General features: G+C 50.4%; 1 protein-coding gene across 9 annotated transcripts; it reads right to left on the bottom strand.

Annotated features, from left to right (window-relative positions):
• Positions 1-1626: 1626 nt before the first annotated feature.
• FBF1 (Fas binding factor 1) lies at positions 1627-25736 on the bottom strand. Of its 9 annotated transcripts, none has more exons than XM_081271496.1 (29): positions 25134-25736; positions 24341-24427; positions 23399-23426; positions 20886-20979; positions 19825-19876; positions 19231-19281; positions 17117-17258; positions 16442-16519; positions 15844-15963; positions 15418-15553; positions 15156-15289; positions 14301-14403; positions 12770-13222; positions 11556-11657; positions 11139-11227; positions 10891-10970; positions 9943-10197; positions 9688-9788; positions 9339-9545; positions 8169-8276; positions 7944-8083; positions 7744-7862; positions 7163-7285; positions 6895-7080; positions 5596-5772; positions 5388-5525; positions 5183-5300; positions 3813-3931; positions 1627-3212 (listed from the first exon to the last, which is right to left on the bottom strand). In XM_081271496.1, the coding sequence occupies exons 2-29, from the start codon at positions 24341-24343 to the stop codon at positions 3129-3131; spliced, it is 3540 nt and encodes a 1179-aa protein (XP_081127622.1). In that variant the 5' UTR covers positions 24344-24427; positions 25134-25736; the 3' UTR covers positions 1627-3128. The 9 variants fall into 9 exon arrangements, with proteins under 9 accessions (XP_081127622.1, XP_081127623.1, XP_081127624.1 ...); XM_081271497.1 differs by having other exon boundaries at positions 25099-25736; XM_081271498.1 differs by having other exon boundaries at positions 25065-25736.
• Between the last annotated feature and the right edge of the window lie 1821 nt (positions 25737-27557).

A 27557-nucleotide genomic window follows, 5' to 3' on the forward strand; every position in this document is an offset into this window, starting at 1 on the left:
CTTACATAGCAAACAGCTAAATGCTGTTTACAGCAACACTGAGCAGTTCCCAGCACCAAGGAAAGTGTTAGTCAAGTGCCTGTGGGATGTCTCTACTTGGCCATCACAAGAGCACTCTCTCATCATGAGTGACACTGTGGTCACCCAAGTCAGGGATCTCAGGTTCTCCTTGACACGTGACCCATACCCAGGCACCGTATTCCAAAGGGGCACTTCTGTGACCCCTCATGGACATACAGGGTGATCTTGCCCTCTTTTCCCTCCCCCACACCCTTGCAGTATTCTAACACTTTCTCTGTCCCCACTTTGCCCTAGTGTCCACCCCACAGCCACAATGGGTTCTCTAAAATACAAATAAAACTCTTCAGTGAATACTCATTTCCCTGAAGATAAAAAAGTTCAAATACTTTAACAAGATATATAAAGCTGCTGGGTGTGGTGGCACATGCCTATAATACAGCAACTCCAGAGGCTGAAGCAGGGGAATTGTAAATTTAAGACTAGCAATCAAGTAAGGCCCTAAGCAACTTATCTCAAAAAAAAAAAAAAAAAAAAAAAAAAGATGTGGCTTAGTGGTTAAGTGACTCTGGATTCAACCATATTACCAAAACAAAAAGCCATCACCTCTACCTGCTCCCTAGTTCTAAACTCTTGTTACTATATCCTGAAGGCCAGGGTCCTGGGTTGCCCTGCACCACACACCCTGTGTGCTACAATGTCTGTGGTCTGGGAGAAATCTTCCAGTTGACTACAGAAACACCAGCTGCCAGGTGCACACCTGTACTCCTATCTGCTCAGGAGGCTGAGACAGGAGAATTTCGAGTTCAAAGCCAGCCTCAGCAACGGCAAGGCAGGTGCTAAGCAACTCAGTGAGACTCTGTCTCTAAATAAAATACAAAATAGGGCTGGGGATGTGGCTCAGTGGTCAAGTGCCCCTGAATTCAATCCCCAGTACCCAAAAACAAAGCAAACCAAAACAGAAACAACAGCTGTCCCCATAACTGCCCATGGATATACCCCACCTTGACTCCTCTTGCTACATCTGGCTCAGACCTGGTTAGGAGTGTTGTGAGAACTGAATCCTAGGCTTTTACAAGCGATTGGCGGGCACATGATGCTTCCCTCCTCAGGTGGACACCAACTCGGTAAGTGGAGGTAAATAAAGATTTTGTCCTTACAGTGCACTGTGTGGTATGCTTCTCTAGGGGGTGGCAGGAAGGATGTGGCTGAGAGTCTGGGGTTTGGGAATCTGCCTGAGCAGAACTCAAATCCAGGCTCTATTACTATTTGCTGTTACTTTGAGCAGGGTATGTCATCTCCCTGAGTCTCAGGTTCTTCATCTTTTTTCTTTTTCTTTTGAAACAGTGTTTTGCTAAGTTACTGAGGCTGAACTGATCTTGTGATCCTCCACCTCAATTTCCCAAGTTGCTGGAATTATAGGTGTGTGACATTGCACCCAGGTAGTTTCTTCATTTTTCAAAAAAAATATTTTTTTAGTTGCTGATGGACCTTTATTTTATTTGTTTATATATGGTAGAATCAAACCTAGTGCCTCACACATGGTAGGCAGGCTCTCTACTACTGAGCTACAACTTCAGTTCCGGTTTCCTCATTTTGAAGCAGGGATGGTAATACTACCCACTTGAGCTTTCTGTCCTGACAGATTGCAGGTGCTGGAGGGGAAGGACTTGGCCAGAGGAACATGACAAGTTGGCTTTTTATAGGAATGTTTGACTGCTCTGTGAGGCTTGTTTTCCAACAAAGACAAGGGATACAAAACAAAAATGTTCTAAAAAGTAAGTACAAATCCTGATGGGCCTCAGCAAATTCTAAGAATTTAATCATTAAGAACATGACAGTTTATAGGCTGGGGTGAAGCTCGGTGATAGAGCACTTGCCTAGCATTTAAGAGGCCCTGGGTTTATCTCAGCCCCCCCCCCCAATTAAAAATGAAAAATACAATTACTTGGGAGGCTGAAGCAGGAGGATGACAAATTCAAGTTCAGCTTTGGTAACTTAGTAAGACTCTGTCTCAAAATAAAATAAAAGGGCTGGGGATATAGCTCAGTGGTAGAGCTCCCCAGAATTTAATACCCAATACCGTAAATAAGTGAGTAAGAAGAGCATAGTCTAATGTGTTCAAGACCAAAGCTACAAACTGTTGGCAAATAAATTAGGTCCCTCTGAAAGCTGTTCCAAAGAGCAGAGAGCTACAGATGGTACCACTTCTCCCTTGTGTTCTCCTCCTCCGCCCTCCTGCTTACTGGGATGGCTTCCTCTGGGATGCAAGGTGAGGAATTGCTCCTGCACAGAAGCAGTTTTAGCAGCAACTGCAATTTTATTAGTCGACTTGATTTGTCCTGGGTCTGCTGGGTACAATGAGTACCCCTCCAGCTGACCTGGGCACACGGCCTGTACATACGTGGAGGCCAGCAAAGGCGCAGGTGGCAGTAGCAGTGCATGGGGACCCATAGGTCACCTTTCTCCCCTCCAGGGACAGAGGCTCTGGCTGTCTTCCTTCCCTGTCCATTTCCACACCCCCAACATCACCCACAGTTCCCTACTCCTGCTTCTGGTGAGGGCCTAATTGAGGAGGAAGAAGCTGGAGGCCAAAGTTCATGTTGAGCTGGTCAGCCACTTGGGCAGAGCTGAGAATGAGTGGGGGTGGAGTGGCTGGCTGAATCCCAGGAGCTCATCGAACCCTGAGAAGAATCTGGCATGGTGCCCTCCCTGCCCCCACCAGACCTCCCACTCACTTGCCCAGGAGGCCTTTGTCCATGTCCCCATTAGGGAGGGGACCTCTCAGGCAGAGAAGGTAGAAGGCTGTTCATGGTACTTCCCCCAAGAAAACCCCTGCCTCTGAAAAGGCCCAGGCACACAGACCTGAAGTGGCTGCCTATGGTTGAAGATGGTGGAGCTTGCTGCCTCCTCAGACCCTCAGACTGGAGCCAGAAGTCTGTGATGAGGCGCCCTCAGCTCCTGGGGGCTGTTGCACGTCAGAGCCCCAGAGGTGCAGGGCTAGCAAGAGCACACAGGCAGGCTGTCCAGATGGAGGGCTCTGGCAGGCCCGGCAGCGTGGCAAGGGAGAGTCCAGGGTCCAGGTGCTCGCCGAGGGGCACCAGTCCATGTTAAGTGGAATGGGACGTCATGTTGTAGGACGCATTCTTCAGGGCGTTCAAGAAGAACTGCTCATTCTCCAAGAAGTCCCGGTCCTGCCAGGCAGATTCGGAAAAGAGCTCACACTTCCATGCACTGAGAGGGGGGCCAAACAGCCCTCACTTGGGGGCTCCCTCTCCCAGTTATTGGCCGGCTCTGGGGGGCACGGTGGGGGCATGAAAGAGCCCAGGCGTAGAGTGAGGCAGACTTTGGTCTCAGTCCTGGGAGGCCACTTGTTAGCAGTGGAACTGATTTCCAGCACATGACCTCTTGTCTCCGAGCCTCACTTTCCTGTTCTAATCTGGAGATAAGAATCTCTCCCATGTAGAGCTGAGTGTGGGTGAAGTTGCTGATCCACCTAAAGCCTGAGCGTCAAGCCCAGCACATAGGACATGCTCCCTGAGTGGCCACTGCATTCACAGGCTGTCGGGAGGTTTAACTGAGATGACATTTGCCAGCTGTTGCATACAGAACCTGGCCTAGAGCAGAAGCCTCCAAGTTGCATGCCAAGTAGTCTGCCTTCTGAGTCTCCTCCAGGAGTTGGGGTCAGCGCTCCCCAGAGCTGTGACATGCTCCCTGATGCCTCTGCCCCGAGCTGGAGGGACTCTGCATGTCACCACAGTGAATAAGAGGACTCAGGCCCAGTGGACACTCACCTGCTCGGCTGTGTGCTTCAGCAGCACCAATTTGGCCAGGAGCTTCGCAGGGCCCGGGCTGGCCAGCAGCTGGCTGCCCTGAAGGGTGGTGGGGGCGGGAGTCACGAGAGCTGAGAAGGCTGAGGAGGAAGTCAGGGCCAAAGTGTTGGAAGGAAAACAGGGCCGCATGGCTGTACCGCAAGGCCTGCTCACGAGCTGCCCACTAGTGGGACTAGACCGATGTTCACATGGCTCCAACTCTCAAAAGCCTCTAAAAAACACTCATGTGCTCCTATCTGACAAATCTGTTTCTAAGAATTTATTCAAGGGAATCAGTCGGACAAAGGAGCTAAGATGTACAGAGAGGTTTCCAGGGAGGCATTGCTCACCCTAGTGACGGAAACCCTCGGTGTGGAACAGCCTCAGAGTGGAAAGGGACACTGATCAAGAATGTTAAATCACCGACAGGAAGACACATTCCAGACGTGTATCGCTGAGTGTAAAAGCCAGCTTCTAAAACATATTCCCAATTTTGTTTGAAAACATCCATCAGTCTGGAACATCAGGCACCAAAATGTTCTAGTGGTTCCCCTGGACTGGAGACTCGGATTGAGTGTGATATTGTAAAAAGTTTCCCCCTGTATTTCTGACTTATTTCTCTAAAGTTAACATGCATTAATTGTTTAAAAAAATAAATAACAAGATGACTTTAAGACTCAGGCAGCACGGTGGCACACATTTGTAATCCTAGCATCTTGGGAGACTGAGGCAGGAGGATTGCAAGTTTGAGGCCAGCCTCAGCAACTTAGTAAAACCCTGTTTCAAATCAAAACAAACAAAACCCCAGAAAAAAACTAGCACTAGGCACAGTGGTGTACACTAATAATCCCAGTGATTTGAGAGGCTGAAGCAGGAGGATTTGAAGTTTGAGGTCAGCCTCAGCAAGTCAGCAAGGTGGTGCATGCCTGTAATCCCAGTAACTCTGGAGGCTGAGGTAGGAGGATTATAGGTTTGAGGCCAGCCTCAGCAACTTAGTTAGACCTTCTTATTTTTTTTAATATGTATTTTTCAGTTATAGCTGGACACAATACCTTTATTTATGTATTTTTATGTGCTGCTGAGGATCAAACCCAGGGCCTTGCACATGCTACGTGAGCATTCTACCGCTGAGCCATAAACCCAGCCCACAAGACCTTATCTAAAAATAAAAAAGGGCTGGAAATATGGCTCAGTGGTTAAGCAACCCTGGGTTCAAACCCCAGCACCAAAAAAAAAAAAAAAAAAAAAAAAACCATTGCTCTCTCACTTGAGCAGCTGGAGGTTAGCCAGCTCCTCTTCTGCCCCTGCTCTGGGCTGGCAGAGCCCCATTCCTTCCTCGTGGAGCCACTTACCACCCAGGCTGGAGGCTGCTGGGCCCTGGCCTGTTGAGAACAGCCCTGGGAGGCTGGAGGGCAGGTCTTGTCGAGCACGGTCCAGCTGTAGCCTCTGCTGTGCCAAGCTCAGGTGCTCCTGTCCCCAGCCCGAGACAGGAGAACTCAGTGGGGCGAGCAGGCGGCTGGGCATTCGGACAGGAGGAGGGGAAAGGGGGAGCCTTGCCTGATGTACATGCCGCTCCTGCTGCTGCAGCCGCTCCTGCTGCTGCCTAACGGCCTGCAGCCGGGCCTGTTGCTCAGACTGCAACTGTCGGGCCTCCTGCAGCGCTTGCTCACCCTCCTGGTACTTCTTAGAGGCCACCTGCAAGGAGGTTTCAGGGTCAAGGCCAGGGTCAGAAGATGTCCCAAACCCACACACCTTCCAGCCTCACCTGGCTCATGTGCTCCACCTCCTCAGCACGGCGCTGGAGACGCAGGCTGGCAGCTCTGACCCTCTCCTTCTCTTGCTGTAGCTCCTGCCGCTCCCGATCCACAGCCTCCCTCTCAGTTGCCAGCTGCTCCTCCTTGGCCCGGAGCTCACTGGCCCTGACCCTTAGCTCTCCCTGTTCCTGGAAAAGGCAGAATCTTCTCTGCATCCACCTCTTAGGAGCTATAGCAAGCTGTGCAGCACCCGAGGGTCCCCTCTACCTACCCTGCTTCTGGGGCTTCCAGGATGGACCAGAGAAGCATGAGGCCAAGCTGGGGTGCTCCCCAACAAGCTGTATAACTGCAGCAGGTTCACCTCTGAACCTCAGTTTCCTCATTTCTAGACTATTGAAGTCATAGGAGCTAATGAGAATCAAACCCAAGTCCTCTGCCTGCTAGGCAAGCACCACTACACATCCTCAGCCTTTTTTATTTATTTTTATTTTTTATTTTTTGGTATTGGGGATTGAAAAGAGGTACTTTGTCACTGTATCACTGAGCCACATAGCCAGCTCTTTTTGCTTGCTTCTTGTTTGTTTTTTGGGGGTAGTATCAGGGATTGAACTTAGGGCCACTGGGCCACTGAGCCATATCCCCAGCCCTATTTTGTATTTTATTTAGTGACAGGGTCTCACCAAGTTTCTTGGCACCTCACTTTAGCTGAGGCTAGCTCTGAATTCCCGATCCTCCTGTCTCAGCCTCCTGAGTCACTGGGATTACAGGTGTGCACCAGCCCACCCTGCTCCTTTTTGTTTTTTAAGACATGGTCTAAGTTGCTTAGAACCTCACTAACTTGCTGAGGCTGCCCCTGAATTTGTGATCTTCCTGCCTTAGCATCCAGAATCATGGGTATTATGTGTGGCCTTAGCCCTTATTATTTTGAGACAGGGTCTCAGGAAGTTGCCCAGGCTGGCCTTGAACTTGAAATCCTTCCACCTCAGCCTCCTGAGTAGCTGGGATTACAGTCCTACACCACCATGCCAGGTTCTAATGAGAATTAAATGAGGAAAAAAGTGTATAAAATGCCTCTGGGGACGCAAGGGAGTTACTGTGGTGACAATACTTGTTTGACCACTGCACTCTAAGTATGTCATCACTATGCTCTCATTTTGTAAGCCCGAAGCTGACGCACCTAGGAGGAAGGCCACGGCTGCTCTGGAGGCTGCCTCACTCACGCCTGTGGCACTGGGACAGATGCTCTTGCCCAGAGGGCCGACCTCTCAGGGGTCTGTTAGGAGGAGGCTCACCTTCTCCAGCTACCCTACCTTGGCCAGGCTGATGAGAGTGCCCTCCCGCCGGGTGTCCACCTGCAGTGCTCGTTCGGCCTCACGCTCAGCCCGCTCCTTACTCAGCTTCTGCTGCGTGAAGAACTCAGCCCACTCGGCTGCCAGGCGCCGCCTCTCCTCCCCACACTTCTGCATGACGGACTTCTGCTCCTCCAGCAAGGCGCTCTAGATTTGAGGATGAGGGCGTGGTGAGCGTCTTGTCTGGGTGTAATGGTGGGTCAGCAGCTGAGCCTGGTGCTGGACTCACCTTGGCCCTCTCCAGCTCTTCCCTTTCTATGGCGATCTGCTGGGCCAAGACCTTCCTCTGCTCCTCCAGAGCACGCTGCGTGGACTCTGCCTTGGACTGCTCGGCATTCACACGCCAGCGTTCCTGTTATGATCCAGCACAAAGATAGAAAATGTCGGTCCTTTTTAAAGAACAGAGCTTGCTCTTGTATTTGAATGTACATTAGACGTGCAAATGAATCTGTCACAACTAAAGAGGTTAAATGACATTTAGTGACATTGAGTGGGCAAGAGCATCTGTCCCAGTGCCACAGGCGTCATCTGACATGACAGATCTGGGTGACAGGAGGAAAGAAGCACAGTTGGTGGGGGAAGACGTGGAGGGGCCCCAGGGCCAGTGGCCAAGGAATTAAGTGATAGGTGGCCCAGCCAGGGAGACGGTGTGTGTTCAGGTGGGCAGTGCTCAGGGCAGGGCAGAGCTGGGAGACACAGGCAGGAAGGGCAGGAGGAACACTGAGAGGAGATCTGGGCCTGGGCGATTGCAGGACTCAGGAAGCAGGTCAGAGGGCCGACCTCCCAGGGCTCTGGTAGGAGGAGGCTCACCTTCTCCAGCAGCCGGCTCTGCTCACTTAGCCGGGCCTCCATCTTCCCAATGACCTCTTGCAGCCGAGCACGCTCCTCCTCCATGTCCTGCTGCTGCCGGCCCAGCCGCTCCTGCAGTGCTGGGTGGCCCACAGGGCGCTCACTGCCTGCCCTCCTTCCTCCTGAGGGGAGCCTGGGCTACTGAGGTGGGGATAGGGTACCTCGCAGCTGCTCGTCCTGATGCCGGATTCCCAGCTCCCGCTCCTGCGAGGTGGTGAGGTGTGAGGCCTCCACGCGGGAGGACAGCTCATTCAGGCTGCTGGAGAACTTCTCCATCTGCTCGATGATGCCATTCAGGGACCTGGAGGGTGATCCATCAGGGAACCTCAGCCTGCGGAGGCCCAGGCCCGGCCCCTTGGGTGGGCAGTGCTGGGTGGGACACACACCGTGTGTGGGAGGTGGCACTGGTAACTGCATCGATCTCTCGGTCCTTCAGCAACTTCAGTCGCTGCAGCTGCTCCTCATGGTCCTTGCGCATTTCCAGGATGGATGCCCTGAGGAGAGGGTGGCAGAGGCGGTTGGCCCAGGGCCCCTCTAGCAGAACCACACAGACGGGATGTGGGGAGAACACCCTGACAGCTCTTCACAGAAGCAGCCGCCTCTGCGCAGTCCCTCTGCCTCCTCCTCCCCCAGACACTCAGTCTCCATGACTTTCCTTTTTTCCTTTTCATACCAGGGACTGAACCTAGGCATTTTTAACCTAGGTTCAGATGAGCCACATCCCCAAGCCCCTTTTAATTTAACTTATATTTTATTTAGAGACAGGGCCTTGCTAAGTTGCCAAGGCTGGCTTTGAACTTGCAATTCTCCTGCCTCAGCCTCCTGAGCCACTGCGCCCGGCTTCCTGACTCTTCTATCTCATCTGTCCTGGTGCCTCAAGGCCATGTGCACCAAAAGATTCCTCCTATTATTAAGCAAAGTTCACTTTTCACAGAGTAAAAGCTGTGTGCCTAACCCCTGTGTCTGGTCCATAGGGCCAGTCTTGTTTTTTTTTAAAGAGAGAGTGAGAGAGGAGAGAGAGAGAGAAGAGAATTTTTAATATTTATTTTTTAGCTCTCGGCGGACACAACACCTTTGTTGGTATGTGGTGCTGAGGATCGAACCCGGGCCGCACGCATGCCAGGCGAGCGCGCTACGGCTTGAGCCACATCCCCAGCCCCATAGGGCCAGTCTTAACAAGCCTGCTCAGGTACCTTTTCTTGGTTCATTCTCATCCAGAAAGGCAACCAGATCAACACACCAGCAATGATAAGCACAGCTTTCCCACGGTGGAGCTAGTCACTAGTCTCCATGGGAGAGGTGGTGGAGTAACCTAGCTTGGCTGGGTCCTCTGGTGCTTGCTGCTGCTCTGCCCTGCATCCTGGAAGGCTACACTCCTTTGGCTTTTGCCCCTCCTGCCTCAGAAGAAGTGGCACCCCACTCAGGTGGGCCAATAGGCTGGTGTGCTTAGCACTGGTCCTCACCTCAGTGGGCCAAAGGGAAGGACTCAAACCCCATGCAAAGGCTGCAGAGCCACAGCCTGGGGTCACTCCATTATTGCTCTTCTCTGCCCTCACCGCTGTAGCTCCCGAAGCCGCTCCATCTCCTGGTCTTTTTCTTGTGCCGCTGCTGCCAAGCGCCGCTGGTGCTGGGCGGTGAGCTCGGCTCGGGCCTGCTCAGCCTCGTGGCAGTGAGAGAGATACTGAGCTGACAGCTCCTCATTCTCTCTCCGGAGCCGCTCCTCCCGTTGCTGGTATGATGTCTCTAGCATCTTAATGCGGCTTCTGCCAAGAGAATACCCACCAAAGGGCCTTTCTGAGCATATCAGCATGGTCTTGGGGTTCAGTGAAGAGATGCAAGCAGCACTGGGGCAGGACATCAGCCTGGGGAGACCGAGGCAGACCACAGGAAGGAGCTGCTAGGTACCTATGTGCATTCTCAATGAGCTCCAGGTCTGCCTGGTGCCGCTGCTGTAAACTTTCCAGCAGCAGCTGGTGCTGGGTCCGCTCTAGTTCCAGCTTCCGCACCTAGGAGACAGTGGTAAGTCAGCATGCCGCCGGGCGAGAAGTCCTTTGGCGTCTATGCCCCATACCATTTTGTGTCTGTAGTCCTCTTCCCCTCTGGCAAAGCCTCTAGCCCATTACCCCTGGACTCCCCCCACAGATGCCCAATGTCCCTTACCTGAACCTCCAGCTCTGCCAGCCGTGCGTGGCTCTGCAGCAGCTCTGCTTGGAGCTGGGCAGTGCCACTCTGAAGCTGCGCCTGGGCTGCCAGGAGCTGCTTCTGGTATCCCACACTTGGCAGCAGGCTCTGCTCCAGGGGCTCTGGGAACAGGGACTGCAGGGGAGGATGAGAGCTGTCCCATGTCAGGAGCTGAGCTTGGCTACCTCCCGGCCCTCTGCTCACTGGACTTCCTGGCTTTCCCCTCATAGGTGGCTGCAGACAGGGACAAGACCAGGACAAGGTCTTGGAGAGCCCCAGGCCCTGCCACTGAGCATTCAGCAGCATCTCCCCATCCAGCTCTGGTCAGGCAAGTAAGTGTCCCTCTGTCCCCCAAAATGACATTCTCCCCTTGGTATCTCTAGCTTCTGAGACAAGAATCAGTCTTAGCTATGACAGTGGCCCTTTCTGTTGGGCCAGAAACCCAGGTGGCCCACCTATGACACTGGCCCTTACTGTTGGACCAGCCACTAATCTGCTTTCTATAAGCCGCCCCTCACCCACTGTCTTCCAGGAGCACTATCCTGGGTGCCACACCTCCCAGGCCCAGGTGTCAGAGGTGTCTGCCACACCTGGGCAACAGAGCTGGAGGTGTGGTGGGAGGATGGCAGAGATAGAGGAGGCTTTCTAGATGGATGCGGCCCTGCTTTCTGAATGCAGCATTCCTGGCCGTCCCAGCCTGGCTCCCTATCACCTGCAACTCCCTATCGATGCTGGCAGATTCACCCCAACACCACATGGGCATCCTGAGGCTAAAAGTTCAAGAGAGCACTGGTGAGGTGTGCCACAGTGTTCTGGCTGGTACTACGCTGGGCATATCTGACACTGCTTTCCCAGAAGGTTGTCACAGCCAACTCCTGGAGTTGACTTTGAATGTGGATGACTTTGAATGTGGCCTAAGACCTGTACCTGTTTGTCCATGATCCCTACCTTGACAGGTACAGAGAGCCCAGTGGGTTCCTGAGATTTGGGGAAACAAACCGTAGGCTCTGAAAAATAAACCGCAGAGAAATGATCAGGAGGCCCAGAGGAGCCCAGGGCTCTCTGCCTTGCTCTGTTCTGAGAGTCCCTTGTTACTTGGTTTCCAGGGGCCTCAAAGGAGCTCCAGGCTCCTCTTCCTCACCCAGGACTAAAGCCCAAGTAAAGCAGAAACAAACCGGTGCCATAGGGGTCTCCAGAGGCTGTTCTTCTCTTTGGGTCACCTGCAGGGAGGGCCAAGGGAGAGTGGCTCCAACTCTCGAGGGACCTGCAGACACAGGGACAGGGCAAGGTAAATAGTGCTCTATGCAGGACACAGGGAGATAAGGGAAAGGGTGGCAGCAGGAGTCAAGGCGAACTTCAGATAAGTAACTTTTTACTAGGAGAGCAGGATCTGGCTGTGCTGGTGGCTGGTAAAGGAGATGGGGACACAGCCTGCCGCAGATCTGCCATGGGTGGGCCTGACAGAGACACTGAACACTACAGTCAGTGGCCACCTGGGGTCCCAGCATGGCCACCTGCCATCTGTCTATGGGGAAGGAGGCCTGGGCAGGCCCTATTGCCTCACTCCTTCCCAGCCCTGGCTGCCGACATACCCTGTGATGAGGGGCCTGGCAGCTGGTATTTCTTGTTCTGTTGCTCCTGAGGTCCTTCCCACAGCTGCCTGATCAAGCCCCTGAGTGCTGGTGACAGGTTGACTGAGGACAGCACATGTTAAAGGCGAAGGTGACAGAAGGTCCAGGTTAGGCTGGATGACCATGGCCATGGATGAGCTCCCAGTGTGACACTTGTGGCACCCCCTCCTCTTCCTGCTTCTCCTTGGCCTTCTGTTCCCACCCTCATCTTGAGGATTCTCCCAAGACTGAGCTCCGGGAATGTGTGGGCTGCCCTTCCCTTCCAGAACCACCTCCCCACCTTGGTGGCCATAAGGCAGTGACTGTCCATGGACTGACAATGGCACATCACACACACCGCAGTTAAGTTCAAGTTCAAGCCTGTCTCAGTCCACTTAGCTCCATTCAGCCTTAAACCACAGCTCTGCCCAGTCACCCCCAGGACAGCTGCCTGTCAGCTACTTTCATGTTATTCACACCCCTCTCTGGGCTTGCAGGGCAGTAAAGGTCTTTCCTGTTTGGGTCACAGCTCTGCCCTTGGCTTCAGGTCAAAGTCAAAGTTGTCCCCGTCATCACATTCAGCCCAGGGTGTGGTGATGTCCCTGTGCTCTCACACGGCTCTCCAGAGCATCTCCCTGCTTCCTCTGGACTCAGCCCTGCCAGGCCCTTTCATCTTCCTGCCCTCAGAGGTCACTCATACCCTGCCCCACCAGCTGGCTACTCTGTGGCTACCTAGGAACTGTGTCTTGGCCACCACGTCTTCTCAGACATGCCCCAGAGCCGCGACCATCTCTACCCACATGCACTTCAGTCATTTCAGCTGGGCTGACAGAAACACTGACAGTCACACACTGGGCTTCCCTTCCCAGCCAAGAATGCCGTGGACAGGGCCCCTGCTCAGGAGCAGAGGACGGCAGAACCTGCCACCTCAGGGCAGGTCTTCTCCTGCCTGATCCAGTAAGTCCCTACTGCCAAGGCAGGGCGTGTCTATCCATAGCCCCAAGCCCTCTAGCATCCATGCCTGGGCAGGTGAGCAGCCCTCTCTGCTGTGCCCAACAGGAAGAGAAGCAGAGCCGAGAGTGGCCCATGGCATACTGCTGACATCTCCCACAGAGAATGTGGCAGGCGAGATAAGAAAGCTGGCCCTGGAGACCCTGCCTGGGCCTTCTCACAGATACAGCAGCCCAGGCCCGTACCTGGCTGTTCCCACTGAGTTCGGACCCTTATAAGCCTCAGCATGCTCCTCTCTGGCCACACCCTGGGACTTCTTCCTAGACAAGACATGGCTCAGCCAATCCTCCTCCTCTCCCGCCTCAGACTCTCGCAGCTTGGAGGACTGGATGGCTTGGGCAGACAGCCCTGTATTCTCTGCTGGTGGCTTTGACCCTGAGGAGGGCAGCCCAGATGGGGCAGAGTTTGGGTCTAGGGCTGAGTGCTGGCTCACAGGACCAGGTACAGAAGGTGTGGAAATGGCCAAGCCTCCCCGACAGGACTCTCGGGTGGGAGAGGGAGGCAGCAGGTCCAAGTCGTCATCCTTGAGGCCCAACCAGTCAGCTCCTCCCTTCCTGGGGGAGATTGGGCTGGAAGCTGCTGGGGGACTTTGTTTGGTGCCTGGTTCTCCCTTGGGGTCTGGGCCACCTTCTAAGACCCTGTTGCAAGACAGAAAGAGCGGCATCAGGCAGGGGAGGCACCCTGTCCCAACAGCCCCTTGCCAGTCTTTCCCTGTTGTCGGGAGTAGGGGAGGTGGGAGGGTGGACTATGAGGTCCACAGCAAGGAGTCAGAGATGCCCAGCAACTCCGCACAACCAACATGAGGCCCAATGAGCAGGCCCCGGGATTAGCTCCAGGGGCAGGCACTGGCATGCTCTATGCTATTTAAGGATGTGGCTCTGGGTGACGTGCTTGCCTAGCATTCATGAAACTCTAGGTTTGAATCCCAGAGTGGCAAAAAAATAAAAATAAAAAGGAATATTCTGGGACTGAGGGGCTGGGGACAATGAAGCTCAGTAGTAGAGCATGCGCATAGCATACATGAGGCCCTGAATTCCATTCCCAGCACCAAGCGGGGAAAAAACATTCTGGGATTGGGAAGAAAAATCCATGTGGAGTAGTTATGTAGCTGGAAAGAGAGAGACCGACAAGGTCAGGGCAGCAGAGCTGATCTTGTTGAGCCTGGTGAAGGGCAGGACGAAATTCTCTGTACTGTTTTATAACTTTTCTAGAAGTGTGAAATTACTTCAAAATACAGTTTAACATATATACTGACAGAAAAAGAATTCAGACAATTCCATCACTGATTTAATCTTCTGTTAAAAATCAGGAGGCTGGGGCTGGGGATGTGGCTCAAGCGGTAGCGCGCTCGCCTGGCATGCGTGCGGCCCGGGTTCAATCCTCAGCACCACATACCAACAAAGATGTTGTGTCCGCCGAGAACTAAAAAAAATATATATTAAAAAATTCTCTCTCTCTCTCTCTCTCTCTCTCTCCTCTCTCACTCTCTCTTTAAAAAAAAAAAAAAAAAAATCAGGAGGCTGATGGTCAGGGCCAAATCCAGGATTGAGCTTGTCTCCACCCTTCTGCTTGAACTGCTGGGACCAGGCAGCCTTCTCTCCCTTCAGCACCCACAGAGCCTTGCACCCTGCCTCTCCCCACAGGGCTGTCAGGTAGGATGGGAAGAGCTGCAGGGACCTGCCTTTCCAGAGGCTGGCCTCCCCAGGCCCTGCTTACCTGACAGACTGTCGCCGAGACTGTGGACCCTCGGAGGAGCCCACAGTGGGCTGGTAGGCCCCAAAGATGAGGTCCTCATTGTACCAGCTGTCTTCTTCTTTGTCTGTAAAAGAAGGTGCCTGTGACCATGACCTAGAGCAGAGGAACTGGCAGCCCTACATGTAAGAGAAGCAGAGTGGGGTTGCTCTAGAGGAAGCCCTTCGGCCGCATGAGAACATCTGGGGACTGTGGAGACACATGGCCAAGCCCTTAAGGTCAGGCCCAGAATGCTGTGTTTCATAAGAACAAATCTCAACAGATGGCTGGTGGGATGATGCTTTGAGAAACACTGGTCCTGAGAAATTTTTAAGACATGAGCTGCTGCCTATCAAGACAGTCGAGCCAAGTATGGTGGCACATGCCTGTAATCCCTGTGGCTCGGGAGGCTGAGGCAGGAGGATTGAGAGTACAAGGCCAACCTCAGCAAAATCGAGGTGCTAAGCAACTTGGTGAGACCCTGTCTCCAAATAATATAAAAAATAGGGCTGGAATGTGGCTCAGTGGTTGAGTGCCCCTTGAGTTCAATCCCCGGTACCCTAAAAAAAAAAAAGAAAAAAAAAAAAGAAAGAAAGAAAAAAGAGGGTAGAGAAACCAACTTAAATAGTAATTCATAATCAGATAGCATGTACATAAAGCAACAGGATGTTGGACAGGACAAGGGTAAGAGTTATCTCTTGACACTTCTGTCTCCGTTACAGACGTGTTGATCATGTGTATGTGTCATGACAACATGTCATGGTGCCAGTGTGGTAGAGACCAGGTTTAGAGGTGCCTTCCCCTTCCCTCCTGTCCCATCCTGCCCCTTGGCTTCCTCACCCTGTGGTTTCTGATATTTTTTGTCTAGTTTGAACTCTCTGTCTTGTCCGGGACTCGGATGAACTAGGAGTTTTGAGGCTGTGCTTCGACCCAGCAGTTCATCCAGCTTGGAGCGAGCAGGGCGGGGCCCTTCCCTGCAGGATGGGATGTGGGGAAGGAATTTGTGGCAAGGAGGCTCCCAGGGGGACCACACTGTCCCCTCTCTTGAGCTTTTCTTGAGGTGGCACCACAGCCAGGATCCTCCACTCATAATCCTCCTTACTGGTCACCCATCTGTCTCTTCTCTCCCTTGGGGCTGTCTCCGAACCCCAGGGTAGCCATGATGTCGTCCCCATCATCAAACAGCAATTCCTTCTTTCGGATGGGAGTGTCCCCAGGAGTTAGAGGAATACAGGGACCTAGGAGACAGAACCAGGATCCAGGCCTCAGAGACTTCTTGCTCTCTATCATGACTGATGGGCCAGGAGGCGGGTAACAGGTTTACCTGTCTGGTTGGCCTATAGGACCTGACTTCCCCACACTCCTAGGCCCATGCTTCCTGCTCCCTGCTTCTGGAGACTGAGAACCTTTTCTGGACTTGAGACCTGTGGTCCCACCCTGCTGAGATTCCACACCAGAAAGTTCAGTAAAATTGTCTGTTTTCAACAGACTCTGCCCCCAGGATGAGGAACAAGCTCCTCCAACTCACCTTGCTCTCTGACTGGGATGGGACTTCTGTTGGAAGCTGTTTTACTCTCTGTCACAGGTGGCTTCTTGGCAATGTCTTCTTCCTCATCAGAGAGAAGTCCTGCCAATGGGTCTTCCAAGTCTCAGAGCCAAAAGGGAAAGCAGAAGTTAGACTACAGCACTTTGTCCAAGAAAAACAGACCTGGGGCTGGGGCAGCTACCCCAGAATACGAACAAGCTCTTTAGCACTACAGGGTACAGCCCACTGCAGGAGGCTATGACACAGAGACAAAGCTCGCACAGGGGGCGGTGGGCAACTCTGACTCTACTAGCTAGCTGCAGGGGCTCCTGGAAATGTCCCAAAGGGATCAGAAGAGAAGTAGAGCACTGTGTAGATTTTCCTACACTTCAGAAAATCTGCACTTTGATACCTGGTTTCCTTGCAAGTAAGTTCCCCAAATGCCCTGGCCAATACAACCCAGCTCACCCCTCCTCTAGGACTGGCATCAGGACACCAGCTCCTCCTCTGATACACAGACTTGACCTCAGGCAAGCAGCAAGCATTACCCTGGCTACTCTCAAAACCCAGTGTCTAGGAGCAGAACTAGGGTTTCTGGTACCTCCAAAGGAAAGCTTCCTATACTGATGCCCAAAGCTGCTGGGAGAGGTGGTTGGCTGCTTGGTGGCAACTGTGTCCCCTAAAGGAAGAAGAGAGAGAGAAATTGTGGGACTAGGTCTTTCCTGGCTGAGGTCCTCCTCCACACCTTGGACTAGCGACCCTGGGTGGGGGATACTTCATCCTAGGAAGCCTGAGCCCATGGGCACAGGCACAGCCATGGAAGAGTCCATACCCATTCTCACCCAGGCTTCTGGCAGGGAAATGTGGTAAGAGGCCTGCTGTCAGCCCCTTGTCATGAATCACTCCAAACAGACGGGGAGCAGGGATCGGGGAGCAGGGATCGGGGAGCAGGGAGAGGCAGAAGCTACCGTGCAACTTTCCTTTTTAAAAAGAAATTATTATTCTCGAAGGTGCTGGGTATCAAACCTAGGACCTCATGTGTGTCAGGCAAGTGCTCTACCACTGAGCTTCACCCAGACCCCACTTTCCATTTTAACTGGAAAAGCTCCTTGAGGAGCTGCACATGTTGAACTTAGAGGAAATGGAACCACCCCCTACCCACCTAACACACACACAGAGAGGCACAATTAGCCTTGGCCTCTCTGTCCCAAGCTGAAAAAACCCACAGGACATGTGCGTCCTTGTAAGCACCTCTGAGGTACTGTCCTCCACTCACCCTTCTCACCAGCTGCGAGCCTGCTGGCAGGTCTGGGATTGCTAGGCAGCTCCTCTTTCCCAGAACCCTTGGTAGATGTTTTGCCAGAGGCTGGATGAGACCTCTTCAAACCCAGGATATCGGCGTCCATGTCATCTAGATCCTAGACAATAGGACAGTGGGGCACAATGCCTGGGGAGATGCTGTGGTGTGTGCTCAGTGTCCCCCTAAGGTCTGTGTGAAAGGCTTGGCCCCAGAGTGGTGGTCTTAGAAGGTGGGGCCTTGTGCAAAGTCCAAAAGTAACTGCGGACCTTGAAAGGGACTGTGGGACCGCCATTCTCTTTCTTTGCTCCAGTTCCAAATGTGACCATTTGCTCTCACACATGTTCCTGCCATGATGCGCCACCATCTGGCACCCTCACCTCACCTCATTGGAGGCCAAACCAATCCCCGCCTCCACCTCAAACTGGACACTGAGCTTCCAAAACTGTGAGCTAAATAATCCTCTTCTCTTTATAAGTGAGCTGTCTTGGGTACTTTGTTGCAGTAATGTAAAGTTGGTAGTCAGAATGGGAGGAGGGGTGCTAGCTAAGGAGGGGGCAGGCACCTGGGGATGAACTATGGAACAGAGGAAAATAAAACCCTGTTGAGAAAAATAGTGAGTTTGGAAAGAAAATGGAACTGAAGGTGAGCAGAGTGGAGTCAGGGGCCAGGCTCATGGTCTGGGAATAGGAGATTCAAAATCTCCACCAAAAACAGAATCAGAGGACCTGAGGGTCATGCCTGGGACTATGGCCTGCTGAGAGCCAGAGCTGAGTCAGAATGGCCCCTGGCATTTTGGTAATAGTATTGGTTGAGAGGGGAGCCATTAAGATGATGCTGAATTGATTCAATTGTATATTAGACCTTTACTGTCTGCCTGGGGCTCGTTACTTTGGAGTTCTTGTGCTACTCTGGAGTTCTCGCGGGATTCCTGGAGAGTTCGCATTGGTTGGGGTTGGGGAAGTGCCGGAGGAGGGATTTCCGGTTGGTGGTTCCCGGAGGAGCCGCGTGGCGTTCGGGGAGCGTGTGTGGAGTGTGCTGGAGGAGTTCAGAAATAAAGTTTGTTCCTGCTTCAGTGGCTCATGATTTGTGCCCAGCCAGACTGCAGCAATGGCCAGCTGGCCTGGGGGAGAAAAATTTCAGACTGAGGTTAAAGAAGCTGAATCTGGAGCCAAGAAGGGAATGGATGCCAAGTCTTTCGAGCTCTACAGGGATGGAGCCAAAAGCTCGGCCTTCACCCAGAGACTGTGACAAAATGGGGTAAATGGCTGGGCCATGAAGCCTGGAGTCAGAGGGCAGGCTGCTGCTGGCTGTAGGTGAGGGACAACCAAGCCCCAGAGCATTGTGTGATCATATTCTTACACATGGTTCAGAATTTATGTCTTAAGATTCCAGTGTAAAAAGATCAGCTCTGGGCTGGATGTGACGAGAAGGGGATACTAGTTAGCAGGGACGTGGACAGAAAAGGTTAAGAGAAAAAGTTAAGGACAGGTCAAGAATAGGCTTTAGAGGGGACATGATCTCCAGGTGAGTCTCCAGGTGGAGGCTGGCCCCATTTAATCAGAGGCCTGTGGTACAGACTTTCCAGTCTCCATATAGCAGGAAAGCTCATTATATGCAGGGGAGCAAAAGGGCAACAGTTCGGAGGAGAAGGTACTGGGAATGGAATTGACCAAAGTACACGTATGAACCTGTAACAAAGAATCATACTATTATATGTAATTATAATGCATCAATAAAAATTAATTTAAAAGAAGGGTAATAGCTCAGGGGTACCTCTGTTCTTGCACTAGGAGAGGGTCAGAAACACAGGTGGAGCCAAGTGCAGTGGTGCACGCCTATAATCCCAGCTGCTCAGGAGGATCATGAGTTCAAAGCCAGCCTCAGCAACTTAGTGAGACCCTAAGCATTTCAGTGAGACCCTGTCTCTAAGTAAAATAAAAAACAGGGCTAGGGATGTGGCTCAGTGGTTAAGTGCCCCTGGGTTCAATCCCCGGTACCAAAGGAGACATTAGAGGGAGAACACAGCCATGGTATAAGGCAACAGTGCCCCATCCCAGCCCACCCCTGGGGTCTGGGAACTGTTTCCCTACCTTCATGGTCTGCAGCAAGGCCTGTGGGTCTGCCTCTGACACATCGGAAATCTAAGTCCACAGGAGGCAAGGATGCAGATGAGAGGCACATTAGTCAAGGCCCAGTAGCACTAAGGGATCTAGCCCCTGTTACCTTGCTTCTGTGGGAGTAGGTGGCTTAGCAGGGGTACAGCTTGGACAATAGGCATAAACAGAAGGGTCCCTTGCCCTCTACCCTTGGGGCTGTAGTGAAGTTAAACTTGCCCAGCTGTGGAGCCCCGTAAAGTGCTGCCACTTTCTGTTCCTCCCAGTGGAGAGGTCACTTCCATCACAGGACCTGAGCTTTACTGCTTCCCAATCATGTGACCAGACCATGTGGAGCTTCTTACAGGAAGGGCAACATCCAGCTCCCACAGTTGCAAGAGGCCTACCTTCTAGCTCACGGTTCTGGTTGGTCCATGCGGCAGCCCTTGGGCATTGTTTTGCTTTAAGAACAAAGTGACTTTGCCAGGATTTCTACACACTTCTGTGAGAGGCTCCTTGGCCACCATACCAATCTCACTGTTCTCAGGGATAAGCAGAGAGGCTAAGGACTGGGAACTGGGCCAGGCTCACCTCAGCATCAGCTTCTACCAGGGTATCAAAAACATTGTCTTCCAGGAGGGACCTGCAAAGAGATGGGTGCAATCAGCACTAACCCCTCTACCTGGGCAGGTTATTCTAAAAAATGGAGAGTGAGAACTTAGTGATAGAGCATATGGTTTGCACATATGAGGCCTTCAGTTCAATCCCAGCACCACCACCAAAAAAAAAAAAAAAAAAAAAAAAGGGGGGGGGGGCTTAGAGAACTTGGAGAGATTTCTCCAAGAGGACAAATATGCAAAAAGGAATTCATGAGGGCTGGGGATGTGGCTCAAGCGGTAGCGCGCTCGCCTGGCATGCGTGCAGCCCGGGTTCGATCCTCAGCACCACATACCAACAAAGATGTTGTGTCTGCCAAGAACTAAAAAATAAATATTAAAAATTCTCTCTCTCTCTCCCTCTCTCTTCTCTCACTCTCTAAAAAAAAGGAATTCATGAGCACCTAGTGCAGTGATTTTTCTTTCTTTTCTTTCTTTTTTTTTTTTTAAGTGATAGAGACCTTTTAAAACCAAACTGTTAGAAACAAAAGGAGGCTGGGGATGTAGCTCAGAGATACAGCACTTGCCTAGCATGTGTGAGGCACTGGATTTAATCCTCAGCACCACATCAAAATGAATAAAAGACCATCAATACCTATAACTAAAATATTAAAAAAAAAAAAAAAAAGGAAAGAGGAAGACAACTGCTGTAGCTAAAATGAAGGTAGAGGGTGGAGCACAACAAGGTTCCTCCCTTATTGCTCATCTGTCAGGAGAGTGAACACAACTTGAAAATTACTGATCTGGGCCAATCCCCTTATTTTGAGCATAAGAAAATTGAAGCTCAGACAGGTTCAGGAACTGCTCAATTTAACAGATAAGGGACCAGAAGGCTTGGCTTCTGACTTCCAAGTCAGTTCTCCGTCACTCCTCTAGGGCCCTTCAATAACTGGAAGTTAAGGAAAGAGGGTAGAAGTTCCCAACCTCAGCAGCAGGCATGCACCAGTGGGAAGTGGGCTGGATGGGCCACGATCCCCAGGCCGCCCCAGTGCTCACCTTGCTCTGCTCTTTGAAGAAGGGAGCCCCTGAGGTGCACGTGTGGAGCCTCTGGTATGTGAAGTTAGTTCAACAGGCTTCTCAGGTAGTGCCACTGGAACAAGGGACGATAGAAAAGAAGTTGTTCGGTTACAGAGAACCGAGTTGAGATGAAAAGGATGTCAAGTGCCTGCATCCAGCTGTCTCCCTGACCTTCCGAAGGAAAGAAGGACAGTTTGGAGGAAGGAAACTGGTGCCAGAGGCAGGTCTCAGTGCTTACCTTGGGGAAAGGAGTGGTACATTTCCAAGGAAGAAGTCAACCCTAGACATCAGTGTGTGTCACATGAAGGGCTCAACCCAAGCCAAGCCAACTGCACCCCAGGGTTGGCAGAGGGCACCTGACTTTGTGAGTTCTCTTTGCCAAGTGGGGGAGGCTAAGCCTCACTGTCCCCAGTGAACTTTGCCCAACCCAAAGTCCTGCTCCTCAGCACAGCAACACAGACACAAAGGGTAAGGGGCCAGTCTTCAGAATATATCAGGAACTACTACAACTCAACAAGGAAAAGCCAAAGAACCCAGCTAAAAATGGGCAAAGATCTGAACAGACACTTCTCCAGAAAAGGTAAACAAATAGCCAATAAACACCTGAAAAGATGCTTGCCATCATGAGTCACTGGTGACATGCATGTCAAGGCCACCGTGAGATACACACTCTACACTCTCAAGGATGCTTATGAGCAAAAGGGTGGGAAGCACTGGCAAGGACATGGGGAAACCAGAACCCCCTCACGCTGCTGCGGGGAAGACACAAAGACACAACTGCAACAGAAAGCAACTGGTGGTTTCTCAAAGAGCAAAACAGAGTTACCATAAGGCCCAGCAAGTCCACTCCCAGGTTACACTTGAAAGAACTGTAAGTACACACAAAAACCTGTCCACAGTTGTGCACAGCAGCATTATTCATAGTAGCCAAAAATGGAATAACCAAATGTCTTTCACCTGATGAATGTGGTATACCTGCACTACGGACTATTCTCTAGCCATAAAAAGAAACGAGAAGGAGGCTTGGTGGGAGGCTGAGGTAGGAGGATTCCAAATTTAACTGCCAGCCTGGGTAACATAGCGAGAACCTGTCTTAAAATAAAAACTTAAAGGGCTGGGGATGTGGCTCAAGTGGTAGTGCACTTGCCTGGCATGTGCAAGGCACTGGGTTCAATCCTCAACACCACAAAAAGATAAAATAAAGATATTATGTCCACCTAAAACTAAAAAATAAATATTTAAAAAAATAAATAAAAATAAAAACTTAAAAAGCTGAGAATGTTGGGCTAGGGATGTGGCTCAGTGGTAGAGTGTTCACCTAGCATGTGCAAGGCCCTGAGTTCAATCCTCAGCACCCCATAAAAACAAAATAAAGATATTATTGTGTCCAACTACAACTAAAAAATATATTAAAAAAAAAGTTGAGAATGTGGGCTGGGGTTGTAGCTCAGTGGTAGAGCACTTACCTGGCATGTGTGAGGCACTGGGTTCGATCCTCAGCACCGCATATAAACAAACACATAAAATAAAGATGTATCAACAATAAGAAAAAAAAAACTTCAATTAAAATAACTTTCTCAAAGGATGCTGGTGAAGCTTTTCAGTAGAACCTCCTTTCTTTTTTTTTTTTTTTTTTTTTTTTTTTTTTTAAAGAGAGAGTGAGAGGGAGAGAGAGAAAGAGAGAGAGAGAATTTTTTTTTCTTAATATTTATTTTTCAGTTCTCGGCAGACACAACATCTTTGTTGGTATGTGGTGCTGAGAATCGAACCCGGGCCGCACGCATTCGAGGCGAGCGCGCTGCCGCTTGAGCCACATCCCCAGCCCTAGAACCTCCTTTCAACTTGCCTCCCCCAAAACACACTGGCCAACATTCAGTGTTCTGGACTCTGAAAAGTCCAGTATGAGTCTTTGGGAAAAGCATCCAAATTTCTAGGCACATGCAAGCTTCTTTCATGCCAATAGCTTCCTTGTACCTTTCCACCTGACACACCCCCCCTCAGTGGTCTGGACATACCTTCCCTGGCCACTTCCTGAGCGAGCATGTCGGGGAAACCAAGGTCAGAACACTGAATCAGTTCTCCCACTTGGTGAAAGTGCCTTTACCACACTTAACCCCAATCAGGTCGCCTGAATACAGGAGCCAATGAGAAGAATTTCTTCCAAAACCTCATTTCTTTTCTTCTTCTTCTTTTTTTTTTTTTTTTTTTTTTTGGTGGTGTAGGAGAGGGAACCAACACACAAGGCAAGTGCTTTACCACCAAGCTAACCCCCAGCCCCAAAAACCTCATTTCTTATTTATTTCTGAATTTCTCTTAAGAGCCCAAAAGGCAGAATACTGAGTCCCTAGGAGCACACAGGCTGCCTGTGGTCTTAAGGGAGAAACAAGACTCTCACCAAGAACATTTAAACAGACAGGTCTATGTTGTGTTGGTACCAAAGGGAAAAAAAGAGACACACTGGCTTAAGGATGATGTTCCATCTCTCTACTGACCTTTCAGTCCCTTCTTGGTTTTGGATGCCTAAAAATGGGAAAAACAAACAAAGAAACAAATACACATACACATTAACAAAATCAAATGGTGAACTGGTGTTGAAGCTAGAAAAGAAGAATAGTTTTGCTTTAGGAAGAAACACCAGTGGCATTTTCAGACAGAATTTCCTTTATGTTTTCTTGTGTCTGACAATGGACTTATTCAGAACATAGCAAGACCCGCCACTAAGCAGCAGTGGCACCCATAAGTGGACAGAAATTTCTTCTTTTCCCTGATTTCCAAATACCACATGCAAACCCTCACAGCTGGGATACAATATGACTGGAAATGTTTCTTTCTATTCCATGAGCCTGAATCCTCAGTACTACTGATGGTTACTTAAAAAATGCTCCCAGCTGCTGAGTGTGGTGGTGCATGCCTATAATCCCAGAGACCTGGGAAACTGAGACAGGAGGATTACAAGTTTGACTCCAGCCTCAGCAACTTAGTGAGGCCCTAAGCAACTTGGCAAAACCTTGTCTCAAAATATAAATAGATAGATAAATAAGACAGGGGATGTAGTCAGTGGTAAAGTGCCCCTGGGCTAAATCCCCAGTACCAAAAAAAAAAAAAAAAAAAAGAGCTCCCAGTTGGGCTAGGGATGTAGCTCAGTGCTAGAGCTCTAATCTTGGGTATGTGAGGTCCTGGATTCAATTCCTAGTATCACAAAACTAAAAATGCTTCCAGCTGTACATTCAGAAGCTCAGGAGAAAATCTGCTGTAGTTTAAGTCTGCGAACTTGATATCAATGCTTTTTCTTATCACTCTTCTCTGGGGATCACATCCTGGTCCTTGCCATGCATCTCCCAAAGCATTCCATACAGTCAAAATTTGGGGGGCCCAGAGTGGGGTGAAGGGATGGTGTTCACATTCCTACACATCTTCCTATGCCTTTTGCTTACCATATCAGGGATCTTGGGGGCTGCTTGAAGGTCCTTCACAGCACTGTCCAGCTCATCTGAATTCTGCCCACAGCAGGTTCATCCTCCCTGATGAACAAAATTGAAGTGGTTGCTTAAAAACAATGTAGCTTTAACAGAGCTTGACTCCTAGGGTTATCAAGGTTTCTTCCACTTTATACATTCAAGGGGACAAAATCTACTTCCATACATTAGAAGATTCTTATGGGAGGCTGGGAATGGTGCCTGTAATCCCAGCAATTTGGGAGACTGAGGCAAGAGGATTCCAAGTTTGAGGCCATCCTCTACAATTTAGAGAGGGCTTAAGCAACTTGGTGAGAACCTGCATCAAAATTAAATAAATAAACAGGGCCAGGGATGTGGTTCAGTGGTAAAGTGCCTCTGGGTTCAATCCCCAGTAACCACTCCAACCCCCCAAAAAAATTTCCTTATGGGAAAGTGATTCAGATGAGAAGCAAAGTATTCTGGATAATACGTATTCTGAATAATTGAACAAAGTGCAGTGGTCAGTGTCCTTACACTAAAAAAGGATGTGGAAAATAATAGGGACCCACTTCAGAAAGGTGGGTGTCTGGAAAGGTGGCCACTCCCTTCCCAGACAACATTCAAGATTACTTTCTAGACAGCATTGGGCACAAAGCGCAGGCTGTGTTCTCTGGTTACCCCTTGACTCGATTTTCACTGATGGTGGAAGATCTCCCCTCACCTTAGCTGTACCTGGAAGTCTTCCTCAGAATTACCTGTCTCCCTCCAGCTCCTCTTTACGGAAACCCACCTTCGCCACGCCAGGTTAGAAGGAGTCAGAGGCGGTCATGTCTGTTTCCCGGGTGTTGGCCTGTCCTGGTTTTAGAATGTCACGTTTATATATAGGGGTTTGAGACAAAGGCCACTTGGAATGCTTGTGTTTCAGTTTCTTTGCAGTGGCAACTTCAGCGACCCACAGGTCCAAACGCGTTTTGCTCATAACAGGGAGACTTCTGTCCCAGCTTCCCAGGCGGCGGGAATTTTCTAGGAGAGGTTTGTAAAGGCCCAAGGGCTCCAGAGCAGCGTCGCGTCAACCCGTCTACTCGGCCAGGTCCACGTCAGGCATTTTTTTAAGCCCCGAGCCCACCCAAGCCAGAGCCCTTCTCAAGGTCCCTCGTCCGTGACACTGCGTGCTCAAAGCGTCGCCCCCGCGCGCCCAGCCCGTCCCGACCCGAGCACAGCCTGCAACCCCCAAGCCCCTGAGGTCCCTATTACGCGCCGTCCGCTCACAGGCCCGGCCGCGGGGACCTGGTCGGGCCAGAGCCGCTGATTACGGTCTCACTCAGCCCGCCCGACGCAGCCAGGCCTCCCGCTCCCGGCCGCGCCGTCGCCGAGGAGCTTCAGGCAGCGCGAGGCATCCTGGGAGTTGTAGTCCGCGCCCGTTCACCCGAGGACGGAGGCGTCCAGAGTCACGCTTCCCAGCGTGCCCCGCGGCGAGCCCGTCCCGGGCTCCGCGCGTTGCTAGGCGCTGCCAGGCGCTACCAGGACGCCACTTGGGGGAGGGACACTCCCGCTCTCGGCGCTGGGAGGCAGAGCATTCTTTGTCCTGCGCTCTGCGGAGGACTCACTAGTGGCGGGGTAGGGACCTGAGAAACGTGTTGGCGGGTGAATCCTTAAGTAAATTTTGTACTATCCCACGCCCAAAGCTTGAAGGGAAGTGACTGTGACTTTCCTGTTCATTGATCAAAGTTGCGCAGCCAGGATGAAACCCAACAAAAAAGACAAAAACTTTTTGTCTGTGCTTTTTATTAAGGGTTACTCAGTTTCACAAAGCAAAATAGGAGTAGTGGTTTGGCTTACTCTCAGATCAAGCAATACTGGAGGGTCATTGCTATCCCATGATTCCCACTCCCACCCCCACAGGATGGTCAAGCCAGGGTTGAGTACGAATTCCAGCTAAATGCAGATTAAGTAGGAACCAAGATTAAACCAGTCATTTAGTTGAATCCATAGCTACTGGAAATTAGATGTTTACCAACGAGTCAGCAGTCTGAATATTATGTTAATCACACATGTGCTACCTAGAAATCATCTTATGAAACAGTCAACAGTATTGTACCAAAACATTTTTTTGTTTGTTTGTTTGCTGAGAATTCTTGAAATTACTCCTAATTGTCCTTACAGTCCCAAGACAATCAATGGCTCACTTAAATTTAAGGCAAAACAAGGGATGATGCAGTAGCTCAGTGGTGGAGCACTTGTTCAACATGTGTGAGGTCCTGGGTTCCATCCCTAGCACTAGAAAAAAAAATTAGACAAAACATCCTGAACCTTGGGATCTGCAACCAGTAAGTGGTTTGTAACCCTAAAGCAAAACTCATTATATATTCATACTATCTATCATAGATCACATGACTAGGCACTGAAAAATTTTGTGTGGACAATTGTAAGCAGAACCCTACCACCACTATTTTAATTTAATGAAGTAATTTAACTAGAGTAATTTGTTTTAATCATATAAGAATGCAGTACTGAATGCTAGCTGATTTTCAACTGCATCATTTCATGAAAACCATCAAAACTTATCTAAAAAGAATCAACAAGTCTTGGTCTCGGGCTCAATTTCCAAGCATAGTTACTGCTTGAAGACAATCTGTAATTCCAGGTATACCCTCCACATATATAAAAGTTGACTGGTGTTACAGACCATGTGCAACTAATTCACTTCCTTCCTAATAAGATGGATGGGAAGAACTCAGAAAAAGGGGGGGGGGGGAAGAAACTGAGCAGCAATTGTCCAAAGACTTACTGATCCCAGAGAATTCCAGGATGATGGAGAGTTGTATTTCTCCAAAGCATTATATGAAGAATTAAGACCTAACATGTTAGCTTTAGGAACTATAAAATGCCTGCAGATATGTGGAACCTGAAATCATGTGAACATAATTAATATCATAATTAAGCAAATGTCCTTAAGATTAAAGGCCACAAAGGCTTGGGACCAACTTTTTTTTTTTTTTTTTAATATGGAACACTTCACAAGTTTGTGTCGTCCTTGCATAGGGGCCATACTAACTTATATAGTTCCAATTTTAGTATATGTGATGCCAAAGCAAGGACTCAACTGTGCTTGGAGGTCACTAATGTCCAAACATTGAAATACCTTGGCATTCATCTATTGGGGCAATAAATGAGGAAGAAGTTCAATTTCCATCCATTTAAAATAACAAATATC

This window comes from Spermophilus citellus (assembly GCF_964194105.1).
Source record: "Spermophilus citellus genome assembly, chromosome: 17".
NCBI lineage: Eukaryota > Metazoa > Chordata > Mammalia > Rodentia > Sciuridae > Spermophilus > Spermophilus citellus.

What these genes read in the sequence shown, in the direction of transcription:
- FBF1 (XM_081271496.1), bottom strand. An exon ending in CCTTGCTGCAGACCATGAAG is followed by an intron (nt 17,259 to 19,230) that starts GTAGGGAAACAG and finishes CCTATTGTCTAG; the next exon opens with GATCTAGATGACATGGACGC. An exon ending in AGGTGGAGCACATGAGCCAG is followed by an intron (nt 5,526 to 5,595) that starts GTGAGGCTGGAA and finishes ACCTCCTTGCAG; the next exon opens with GTGGCCTCTAAGAAGTACCA.